This window comes from Nothoprocta perdicaria, unplaced genomic scaffold (genome assembly GCF_003342845.1).
Source record: "Nothoprocta perdicaria isolate Ctin4 unplaced genomic scaffold, notPer1 scaffold_64, whole genome shotgun sequence".
NCBI lineage: Eukaryota > Metazoa > Chordata > Aves > Tinamiformes > Tinamidae > Nothoprocta > Nothoprocta perdicaria.
In genome coordinates, this window is record NW_020455910.1 from 1,633,810 (window position 1) to 1,646,579 (window position 12,770).

Consider the following 12,770-nt stretch of genomic DNA (forward strand, 5'->3'; position numbering starts at 1 on the left):
AAAAAAAAAAAAAAAAAAAAAAAAAAAAAAAACAGAAAAATATGGCCTTTTCTTAAGTAATTTTCCTTTTTTTTTTTTCAGTACAAAAAATGGTTTATAGGGCAGATGTGACTATTGCCTGAAGTGGAGGATTCATTTAGACTGTGATTAAGTGGGTTTCATCATTCTGTAGAGAGGAAAAAACAAAGTGTTCTCAAAGAGTATTTTATCAGGTTTCTGATCTGATCATAAGTTTTAATTGCCTTGATGTGAAAGTCTGATCTAAATGGGAGGAAAAGTAAAGTAGGCTGAGCTATCCACTGGGCACATGTGTCTGAAAGAAAATATTGAGGCATGGCCAGGAAAATGTTCCCCATGGATTCTTTTCCCATCTATATTTTGAAGCAGAATTTTTTAAGTTTATTTATTTTTGGGTAGTATTTCCAGAAGATAATTGATTCATATTGTGTGAGGTCTTTTATTATGTAAGGTTGCTTATAATTTTAGTATTTCTTCAGACTTCTCCAGTATTATTCAGTATTAGTAGCTTAATATAATATGTTCCGAGTTATCTCCRAATGAGCTTTTCTACAGTGCAGGAACTGACTTGATTATCGTCTTGTTAACACCTTTTCTTTCAAAGCCAAATGTGTATAATACATTTACAATCATAAACTCCAGATTTTGCTATTATATTTGGATTTCCAGCCTGTATTATTTTTATACAAAAATAAGATATCAATTTGGAATGACTAAGTCACACCATTCTATTGTCAGAGGTTGTATTTTGATTTGTCAGGAGTTACTCACATGCATATTTTCTATACCTATATACTTATTCCTAGTAACCAAAGCATAAGGCAATAATGTTCTTTCTGTAGGAATAGTAGATAGTAGATAGCAACTACTATTTTTTTAAATGTTTAGATGTAAAGTAAGTTTGCTGTAAAGAGGAAGAAGAGWTTTTGCTCTTGCTGTTGTTGAAGAAATATGTGAAAGAAATGGAAGCCTTGACTGTCACCACTTCCATTAGAGAGTCCCTCTCCTCGTTATAAATTTTCATATTAGTTTTATACTTTTACGTGGATTCATTTTTCATTTCAGAAGCACCTTTATAATTTCCTGGCTCTCACTTAAACCAGGTGGTGTCATCTTCCTCCTCAATACAATACCTGACAGTTCAATACCCCCTGAGAGTTTGGGGCACACAGTTTGCACAGTTATTTTATTAGGTGTGGTTACCTCAGCCATTTGCCAAAGAAGTGGTTGTGAGCACTCCTACAGCAATATTAAAAAAAATATATAATTTATCCAGAAAAATTTTGCACTTCAATGACACATCAGCCTTTCTGCGTTCAGGTGCTGAGGAAGATGAGGACGGTGCGGTGGCCACAACATCCAGAACACTTCCAAAGATACCAACAACTAGTGATGCATCGCGAGCCGAGACGACCACGCTGAAAACGCAGACCAAGATGCCAGCACAAACAAAGGTGGGACACAGAGCAGCGATGCTGTGTAAAATGGTCCTGCTGTGCCCTGTTGCTGATTTGACGTTAACTGTAGTGGATTTACATCTATTTAAAAAAAAAAAAAGCCCTCATTTAATGTTATTATAGCCCGTTAAATGGATGCTGAGCTGCTCAGACACTTTCGTTCCCAGTAGAAAGCCTGGGTGGTGGCATCTGGATTCCATGTGCACGGAAAGAGATRCGTAAACAAGAAAACTTTTATTTTTCATCACTGTGTGAGCTGAAGTTCCAGGCTGTCTTGCATTCATTCTTGCTGTTCTTCAGTTTAGATTAGCAGCTCTTGCTGCCTTTGCCTCAACTTGTAGCAATATACTACTATATTTTTTTAATTCTTTTTAGAGATGTAAAATCTAAAATACTATGTGAAAACTCCCTCTCAAAGGAGAACTCTGTTTGGTTTAACTGCATTTTGAATATGTCCAAGGTACCATGCAGTATCACAGAATTTTCTACCCCCCATCTTTTCCAAATTAYGTTATACACAAAACGGTGTCTGATGTGATAATTGCAGCATTGCTCTTTCCTTTAAAGGCCATTATACTTATAAACACTAGCAGCATTTAACAGCTGTTTGCTAAAATGTACTTGAGGGGTGCAGGGGGACTAAGMTCTTGGATAGTGTTCTTTCCCTGTGTAAAGTGTGCATTTTTGTTGTTGTTTTATTTTGTTTTTACATTTGTTTTGTTTTTACATTAGATCTAGTATTAAAACTGCGGAATTTTACTGGGTCTGTTGGCACTCACTTGAACCAGAAAGATGCAAGGCAATTGTAGCACTTCAGGGTGGGAGCCATCTCACCTAAGTTTACATATTTATATTGTAGATAATGTCCTTTACAATGACATATCAAGTATTTCTTATTGATTGTGAAGTAGACACCTAGGATAGTGTAGGTCAGATTAATCTCTAATGTTGTTGATACTCAAATGTAGGGAAGGAATTGGCTCCCCAAAYGATCCAAGGGTTTGTCCACTGAGCTGGTGGTTGTTGGGCACAGAGCTTTATAGCCAGTCACTGCTTACCCAGAGAGCTTACCAGGGACTTAATCCAGAACGGGGTTATATACACAGGGAAAAAGTGGGGAAAAAGGAACCTAAAAGACAAAACTCAAAAGTGGAAAGTTTATTTCTGACATCACGATGGCTATTGGATACATTTACAATGTTCAGTACAGCTTTCTGCTGTCAAAAACCACCCTGTTTTGCTGTGTTTGTCAGTATGGTAGAGTGTGTGTGTGTTGAGTCGTAGCCTTCTGGCTGCCATGGCTCGCAGTGGCTGTGCAGACATTTCGTGCTTTCAGTCTATAAAACATGTTTGTTTTCCTTTTTTTACCACAGTCACCGGAAGAAATTGATAAAGAGCAAAGGCCTGAGACAAATGCCAAGAAAAACAGCGATGAGTCAGGAGATGATACTGATGTGTTAACTGAGAAGCATTCAGAAAATCTGTTTCAGAGAACAGAAGTTCTGGCAGGTAAGGCGTRCTTTGCCCAGGTCCCTTCCACCAGAAATGACATAGAAAATAGTGATCCATATCAGATAATGCACTTGTCAGCATTGGTATGTGGCTGCTAGGTTCCTCAAGCATCAGGCATTTCCATGGAGTAGCCAGCCAAGGRTTTGTTGAAGGAGAATTCTGTGGTGCAGAGATGCCTTCCCTTTCCCAAGAGCACAGAGTCACTGCCTGGAAAGAGCTGACACRGGAAGGGAGGAAGGGAAGTGATGGGCAGAGAGACAAGGGGATGGAGGGACAGGGAGATCCTTGCCATGAGGTTATGGAGGATGCATTTCCATGCATAACCCTGGCACACACTGGCCACCAGCTTCAAAGAGAGCACGTGGCCTTCAGTGTGGTTGTTTTTGTTTTCCTGTTTTCCAATAGGATGTTTCTAAATGATTTTTTGTTGTTGTTTGTATTTCCTTTTTTGGCCCAAGAACTGTTTTCATAGGCATTCTGTCCCCTTTTGTCCCAGGAGGGGGCATCAGGAGCCAAAAAGGGGACTAAGGGCCRCACAATTTTGGACATTCTCTGAGAATGGAAATGTGGAGATAAAAATAGCATAAGCAGCCACATCTGTAGAAGCATGCAGGTTTGCTGTTGCAGTTTAATTGGAGTTGTTACTTTCTACATACTAGCAAGTATGTGATGAATGTATTGCTTCTATTACTAGAACTACGTGAAGTATTCTCTCCTATTACTCATCATTCAGAAATTAATTTTAGCCTAGAGTCATGGTGTAAAAACTTACAGAGAAACGGGGTAATCCACTTTTTAGGTAGTGTAACAAAATAGTCCTGTTGAGGCTGTGAACATTACATCTTAGCTGCTGAAAAATGAGCTTGAAAGGGGTTAGGTTTTATTATAAATGAAGACTACTTCATGCTCTGTCAGTATTGGTAGCTCTATTAATGGAGAGCTTTGAATTATTCTTGTTACTTTCTTAGAAGTAGGGGTTGCTGGAGTGCTGACTTTTAGAGGGAATGTCCTTTTAAATGGATTCCTTCAGAAAACCAAGCAAACGTATCCAAAAATGTACTTCAGGGTACTAATAATCGAGACAGTTACTCGGTGGGCGCAAATTCCTGTAATTTGGAAATAAAGGTAAACTTTTGGKGTGAGCTGAAAATGTGGTGCTGAACCCGTTGTGCTGGCATATTGTGAATCTCTACTTCTTTCCTTGCAGCTGTTATTGCTGGTGGAGTTATTGGCTTCCTTTTTGCCATCTTCCTTATCCTGCTACTGGTATATCGCATGAGAAAGAAGGATGAAGGCAGCTATGATCTGGGCGAGCGGAAACCATCTAGTGCTGCCTATCAAAAGGCACCTACTAAGGAGTTTTATGCATAAAATTCCTATTTAGTGTCTCTATTTATGAGATCACTGAACTTTTTTAAATAAAGCTTTTGCATAGAATAATGAAGATTTTTTTTGTTTTGTTTTTGTTTTTTTTTCGTTCAAGAGCCATTACGGCACCTTTATGATAAAAATCCCATTGTATTTAAAACTTTTCATGTATTCCTTTAAAATGTAAAATTAAGACTTAACATTTGCAGTGTTCTGTGAATAACAGTGGCAAAGCATTATTTTATAAAACCATTGATGTTCACTGAATCATTTTTAAAACTTTATGCATAAATATAAAATAATGAAAATGATTGTTTTATCATATGGTTTGATGAAAGTTGTTTAATTTTTGTCAGCATGTCTCAGATTGATCTTACAAGTTAGTTTTTATTTCATTAATTTATCTGTTTCCAAAAAAAATGCCTTTTGTAGTTGTCATGGTGCAATTTGTCTTCAGATAATTCAGATAACAGTAACTTTTAGTGTAAATGTAATTTTTCAGCTATGTAAACTTTAACCTCCACTTTGTATAAATTTAAGTGTCACAATATAAATTTTACACTTTGCATTGTTCCTCAGCGTACCTGTAGCTTCAGTGAGATTTGTAACAGCAAATTAATGTGTAAAATTGGATTAATACTACAAACTGTATAGTCATATTCTTACTAAGCAAATCTTCTGTAAGGAGGATTTGAAGTAAGCTACTGACAAACCTAAGCAAACCCAAAGACTCTAACAGTATTTTGAGAAGTTGCTGCAGATTTCTATGGCCACTGTATTTGTCAATTATTTGCAGTTTGAAGGTACAAGTAGGAGTTTAAGTTTTTGTTCTTTAAAAAATGCATTTAAGTTGTAAACGTCTTTTAAAGCCTTTGAAGTGCCTATGATTACATGTAACTCGTCGCAGACTGGTGTTAATGAGTATATAACAGTAAAAGAAAATGTTGGTATTTTATAAGCACAGACAATTCTAATGGTAACTTTTGTAGTCTTACATGGATAGACATAACTGTAATTTGGGAACATAAACACTACTGAATAAATCATGTGGCCTAATACTGAGAGCTCCATTGTGAAATACTTTTGTACGTTTTTCATTTTATGACTACTTGGTTAGGTTTTAATGTCACAAATGACATCTATTAGATCTTAGAAATCAAGACCAAAAGAAAGAAAAAAGCTGCTGATAAGGCTAATTCTTGGACCAGATTTATTGCTGAAGTAGCAGGGAAAACCTGGGATGTTTAAAGGTCAATCTGAATTCTGAGTCATTCAATCTTTGCATTATATTTAATGGCMGAATCGATACAGACCTGTTCTTCCTGCAAGCTTCTTTTCAGTGGTGTAAAATTCAAAGGAGCACCCAGTTTCATTTATTATGTATATCAGTTCTTGKTTTTTTTTGTTGTTTGGGTTTGTTTTCCCCTTCCTTTTGGAGAATTCTGTTTTTCTGCTCGGACTACAGCAGAAGAATCGAGACAAGTGGAATATCTTCATAAGAGAAGACAGAAATATTCCAAGTAGAAGAGAAAAGGCTCTGTTGCTTAGACCACAGATAGGTATTGGATAGAGGGACATGCGAAGAAGACGATAGTCTGCCTCTCTATATTACGCTTTGTAAGACAAATGGCTTCGTCTTCTGGTCTGTTATCTCTCACTTTGCTAATATTGAAATTTCCAAAAGAGCTGTTCAGAACGTCAAATTGAACGGGTTCTCAGAAATGGCAATCTATTGTAAATAAGAGCTGGTAGCTCTTTGGTAAGAGTTGCATAACTTGTATTTGTTGCTGTCCCAAGTTCAGTGGTCATTTAGGAAAAATGAAAGCTATTCTGCGCTAGAATATTTAATATATTGCTTTTTWAAATTACTTACATTTACTGGCAGTTTTTCAAAGCCATACAAGTTCAACAAGTAAAAACAGGGTAAGAATTTAACAGGTATATCTTATTGTGCAATATTTAGAGAAAATCAATTATTAAAATAACTGCTTTAAATAACTGTGCCAAGAAAAGAGAGTTTCTGGCAAATGCTGTGCCACTGCTGTAAAATAAAGCATTTGTTAAAGTGCCAAAATAAAGTCTACCATGCCTAAACTAATACTTTATTTGTATAGTCTGACATCCAGTTTTTTGAAGCCCACTTTACTTAAGGGAGATCTGAATTTCCTTTAAGGGTATAATGAATATCACTGTAAATATAGTTATAAATATTAAATGCCAGATAAATTATCTCCTTCATTTTCCACAGGCCAGTTGATACTGAGATCTTTACGAATTTGACACCCTGTGTCTCTACCTAATGWACAGGCTGTTTTACCCTCCATAGATTCCATGCCATTCTAAGTATCCTGGCTATCAAATATTATGCTTTCCTGGTTCCTCCTTCATCTCTTTACAAGCAGCACTGGACAAGTGTTCCAGCTCTGCTTCACCTCTCTCTTCTTGCCTTTTTTCCCTACACATTCCTTCCCTTCTGTAATATGCCGAAGAGATGTAACACTTGCCCTGTGTACACACACTTCACAAAGCATCTCGGTGCTCCCCTTCCTCCCACCCTCAAAAAGAAACCTGGAACACTTTTAACATTCAGCAGGCCTGTTAATAACCCTTACTGTCTTTTGATCTCTTTTTTCCCTTMTGTTTTCCATGCCAAGCTATACTATTAGGGTAAAATTCTAACAGCGCTATCATCTTGGTGATAAACGATTGGTCCTGTTTTAATCAATTTGCAAACCAGGCTGCTGCAGATGCCCGTCTTGTAGCAGCACTAGTCAAAAGCAAGTGCAGCTGAATGCCCTTCTCTTGCCCCGGGACTTCCTTGCCTTGGTTGGCCTTCAGTTCTGCTCCCCTTTTGTCACTGCCTTCCTGGACGYGTTTCTGGCTGCTCGGAGATGTTGCCGGGCAGCTGCGGCTCCCAGAGCCAAGCGGTGGGTGCTCCCCCTCATGCCCGCCGTGGCATTTGTGTCTTTGGGATGGCTTTTCCTAAAGCCCCCCTTGGCTCTTCTCCACTGGAGCTGCTGGAGCAACTGTGAAACTCCTCAGCAACCCGATACGGCATTTCCTTGGGACTGATACGCTGCAGTAGTCACCTACGTGCCATTTGCTTTGATTTATTCCAGGTTATAAATGGTTAGTTCCCTTTCAAATTCCTTGCAAAGGAAACCCCATGGAAGTTGCCTCAAGTTAATGTGAAAAGAAGCCCTTGGTCTTTGTTTTCTTCATGGAAAAATAATCTTAGAATTTGACATCCTGGTTCCTCTGCTTTCTGGCTTTAGAAGTAGCTGTGTTTACATGCTCTGTAGCTTTGTTGTACTCTGAGCACTATGCTTCATTGAAATTGGATAAATTAAAACCAAAACCATGTACTTTTTTTTTGTTAGTAACTGATTTTGTAACAAGAAAATAGTATGTTCAAAACTTTGTCTGTATTTTGCTTCTTTTTTTTTTTCCCCCTAGACTTGTGTGTTGAAATGGTTAAGGAGTGGAGTCTTAAATGTCAAATACTATTTTTAAGCAACATATGGAATGGAGGAAACCTTTGTGTAAGGAAAGAATGTACCCAGATAAATATAAGATTGACACTATTGCTGTGAAGAGAATGACAGTATATTTAGTAYTATATTCTCTGCTCAAGTAAACAAACAGAGGGAAAGGAAAATGAGAGGGACAAAAAAGCTTTTTAAAGACGATTTTACAGAAAAATAACACACCAAAATAATTTTGAAACTTTTAATCAGTCRTATTTGACATTGATGTCCATTTTAATGAGCATTATGAACAGWGAATTTGAATGATTTAATACTAATTTCATTGCATTTTAGCTCTCAGAGCTGACAAACCTTGATGGGAAAATTTAGTGCTGTTGCTTAGAGCGTTGTTGGAGCATTCCCTGTCTGTAACTTTCTTCTGGTTCGGGAAGCACGACTTTGATACGCAGTTTGTCCATGAGAAAAGGCTGCAAGACTCCCCCTTCCTGGCACCCGCTCTGGTTCTGGATTGTTTGTGGCTGCAGCAGAACTGGTTTGCTAAGAACTGGCACGGGAGCSCAGGGCTGCTGACACATGCGTCTTATTTCCTCCTGACTCCTGCGATGACCAGGCTTTGGGTTCAGCTGTGTGGGTGGGAGGCGGAGGAGGCTGTAACTCAACCCTGCTGGTGGAAAAGATTCTCTGTAGAGATTTCTTCCCCTGAGAAGTGAAGTTAGTTGTGTGTTTTTGCTTTAAAAATAAACAAATGATAAAACTTAAGCTCTGCATAGCTGCAAATGGCAAYGTGGTCTCCTGGCCTGACCCCTGTGAACCGATCTCAAATGAGCATCAGATGTGCGAAGCAGCCTCTCATGGGGGTGGAGATGATGCAAATTTCTCCCTGTGTTTGCAGTGCTTGAGCTTAGTTTCTAGGCGAGGAGGGGAGAAGGAATGACCGTGTAGAACCAGACAGTGAATTTGGGGTGAGTAAAAGGAAAGGCAAAAAGAAAAACTGCCCTGTCAGTGCAGATTTTCCCCTGGAAGTCACAAGCAATTTTGCTGTCTTGAGCTGTTGCCATCACAGTGGATTTGCTCTTCACAAAGGGTGTCTGTAGACAGGAGCATGGGCAGATGTTGGTGTCTTTCCTACAGAGACCCGAGAGGACCCCTCTTTCAGTTGTAGGCAGCCACCTGATGGCTTACAGAACTGAGCTACCTGCTGCTGCTCGTGCAAGGCTCAGCTTGTGCTGCTGCTTGTGCAAGGCTCAGCTTGTGCTGCCTACTGACTCTCCCAGCCTTGCAGAGGAACTGCTGGAGCCAAACGTGTGGAGCAGCTGCAGGTTTGACCCTGGGCTCCTGCTGTCATTACTGGGAGGTGCTGGGAGCAGGAGGCAAAGGCTGGGGGTTGCATTGGGGTTGCAGCTCAGCATGCTGCTGGATACTGAAGCAACTCTCCATTTCTTTTCTCCATGCTCGGGAGTTATTAGGCTTGCRCCAGTCCCAACTACTTTGAAATAAAATGTTTATGGCACAGTCTGCAGAACTTTTCCATTTTGAAATTAATGTTGTGGCTTAAAAGAAGGAGTAATCAGGCTAGGKCTGAAGAGCACAACCTCTCATGGCTGAAGGTCCAGTCAAGAGGATGTCAGTCTGCAAGTTCTGCCCCAGCMGAGAGGGAACAGGAAAGTCTTTGGGAAGCTCAGTGGGTGAACGAGTTCTGTGTCCTAGTCAGCCACCCATCTCTGTGTCCAGATRCAGTCCTAGAGTCGGAGCAAAGCTTGGGGCCCGTCTTTCTGTGCTCCTGCAGAGGAACTAGAGCGCTTTCCAAATACTACAGCTCCCCAGAGGATAGCAAAGGATAGAGGAAGAGCAATGGGAACAGACTTTCTTTTTGATGTTTTTGTGTCATAACCCATAATACTAACACTCATCTCCCTCCTACTCCCCTTTCTAAATATAACAGCACAGGCAGAAGTCAACAACCATCACACTAAACCCTACTGAAAGAATGTAAAACAGCTTAAATTTTAGTTTTTGTCACTCATCTCTGTAATCTTCGTTATCACAGAACTAAATTAAGAATCTCTTGTGAGAGAAAGGTAGAGTGCACTTCCCTCTGGATCAGCTCGCAGCACCAGCTGAGCTCCAGCTGACCAAGGAAAACGGTGTCCCGTGAAGGAGCTTCTGGGGCTGAGTCTTGGGCTGCRGATGCCACACGTGAGCTTCTGTGCATCCTGGAAGGCTGGAACCGCGGGCTCTCTTTGCCTGGTCCTTGCTCCCAGGTTAGGCTGTGTGACCTTCAGACCTTTGGTGGAAGATTTTCCAAACGGTTCTAGTAGAAATTCATTATCTGCAACTTCTGGGAAAAGGTCCCCCCCCGAGGGTCACGGTGAATTTTAAATGACTGATTTTACTTATGAATCACGAAGCAGCAGGAAACCTGGATTTAAGACACCAGCTTTTACTATGTTTCGCACATGCTTAGCTATTTTTCAAAAGAATGTTGGTTTTTTGCTGGTGAGTAAAGTAAGACTTAGTGTCACTAAATGTAGTACCTCTCTTTGCTGTGCAGAAATGAGTATTTATGCAGTTACATAGCTTAATATATATTAAGTTATATTGTAATTTTTCGATTTTGTTCAATGAAAAATGGTAAATATTTATTTCAATCTTTTTTTTATGTAAATTGGAGTTTCATTAGAATTTCATGCAAAAAATGTTCTTATTAGGAAAATATTAGACACATCACAGCAGAGTCTATCAAAATATTTTGACTTTAAGTATGTGCATATATTGAACAAACTTACTTTTTAGGGAAAATGTTAGTAGTTACTGAATTGAATGAACTGAGCAATTGCGGTATGGTTTTAAAACCAGTAGGCTTGATAGGTTTCTGTTTTTTGGGGTTTTTTTTGTGGTTTTTTTGTTGTTGTTGTTTTTTTTTATAGGTTGGAAGAACAAACACAAGGTTTGCTGCTTTTCCAGTTCATAAATTGATCTATTAAAAAAAAGAAGCTTGAAAATGAAAAAGAGAAGAAAAGAGAACTTCATACCTGCAGACAAATCACCAAAAGGGCTCAAGCTTTTCTTGTCATCTCAAAAACTGGTTACAGTTGCTCAACCACCTGACTTTTCTCAATTCATGGCTTGATTTTCGTAATGGTTCTAGCAGTAAGAAATGATCACACTTTTTTTTTTTTTTTTTTTTTTTTTTTTTTTGTCTGTGCTTTTTATAATGGACGTTCAATCAGTAAAGGCTAAGCAAAATTTTACTTCAGCCTTTCCTGCAGAGGCTTTCAATGCTTATTCTTAAGCTGCAAGTACTGTTTTTGCTTAATTCTTTTGGTCCCTGCTTAGATCTGCTCCTCCATTTCTCCCTTGGTCAGTGCCTGAGCTTCCCTAGCACAATTCGTGTTCTCTTTGCTGCTCCTGGACACGTGGATACTCCCATATCCATGAAGATCTGAGMGTCACTAACAAGTAGTATCTGCTCRTAGAAYTATCTACTCTCAAATGAACAATATATCTACTCTTAAATATGAGTGTATGAGTATGAGTATCAAGCCTTTATGAAAGAATGCAGATCTGAGCAAGAGTCATATCATTTTCTATTTACTCTGCAGAGGATCAGAAGAGGTCTACAACTTCTTCCATTGTCCATAGTAGAAAAATGCCAAAACTGAATTTGCTTTTGACAGTGAGTCACACATTGGCTGTCTTGCAGAATTACAGTTTTGCACGTGCTATAATGTTGTTATTATTTCTAGTTGACTTGGACAGCCAGCCAAAAGAGACTCAGCCAAAATTCTGAGTTTTGTAGATAAACTTTGGCAAAAGGAGATATTACTAAACCTGAGTCTCAAATCTTGCACCCTTATACAGAGTAGGGAGTTATCTCTTTGCATTCAAACCATACCATGCACAAACCTCTCTCATTTCTAGACCAGTTCAGACAGCAACAAACACTCTTGGCATTCGGTTTCTGTCTGTGGCTACTATTTTCCAGCCAGGAAAACAGCTGACTAAAGTGTTCTTACCTAGGGATTCAAACTCCTGCTCTGCCATCCTTCTACCTCTGTTTTGGATGCATGTTTTATCTATGCATCCTACATAAAGACTGTCTGTAGGATTTTTCACACAGCTCAACTGAGACCCTGGCTGTCAAAGGAGAAATTATGTTTTCATGCTGGGTCAGAAGACTGCATAGGTTTAACTCTGGATATCCCTTGACCTCAACATTACAGCTGACGAGTTACAAATAAACATCTGCTTTGGTACRTAGTGGGGCAGAGAATTCCTATTACGCTACTCCATATATCCAGGAAGAAAAGATGTATTTTATTTGGGTTTTTAGAAGTATTTAGCAGAAATATGTTTGGGATAAATGTGTGAATAATATGAACCTGCATCTTATCAACATGAAATAGTAGGCTATTATAATAGCCCAATGGGATATTTGATATGAGGTATCTCATATCTGGTATCACATACCTGCTATCACGTACTTGATGTGAATAGAGTCAATTGTGGATATTTAATGTACATGGAGATGGAAAGTGTTTATAGTTGAATTCCTTCAGCATAAGGGAAGCTATTTAGAGCAATATATTTAATGTGTTTTCAATGCAAATATGTGATAATTGATCCTAGGCATCCATATGCCTTTGTTTTGTAAACACAGGGATAAAGGAAGACTCCTGCATGTACATTGCTGGACCAACTGCTACTCGAAGCCTTTCCACAGGCACAGGCAGAGCRGGTTCCTTGGATCTCTGGTGTTACGTTAAGAGCCCACGTACTGTCCCCCCGCAGCAACAACACAAGTCATATAATTTATGAGTAGATTCAGGCGGGAATAATTTACACCAGTGCTTAACGAACACACTTCTCTGGTATGTTAAAGACATTGCTGCTCAGAATTATCCTAATTGCAGAACTGGCACCACCA

The 12,770-nt window shown here is 39.1% G+C and overlaps 1 protein-coding gene across 1 annotated transcript in view; it reads left to right on the forward strand.

The window, feature by feature from the left end:
* The window catches only part of SDC2 (syndecan 2), a 59,813-nt gene extending 53,712 nt beyond the window's left edge, over positions 1-6,101 (forward strand). The window contains exons 3-5 of the mRNA XM_026050048.1: positions 1,339-1,472; positions 2,849-2,984; positions 4,195-6,101. Coding sequence (XP_025905833.1) covers positions 1,339-1,472; positions 2,849-2,984; positions 4,195-4,358 — 434 coding nt within the window. The 3' untranslated portion in view covers positions 4,359-6,101. The remainder of the gene's footprint in view (positions 1-1,338; positions 1,473-2,848; positions 2,985-4,194) is intronic.
* Positions 6,102-12,770: the final 6,669 nt, after the last annotated feature.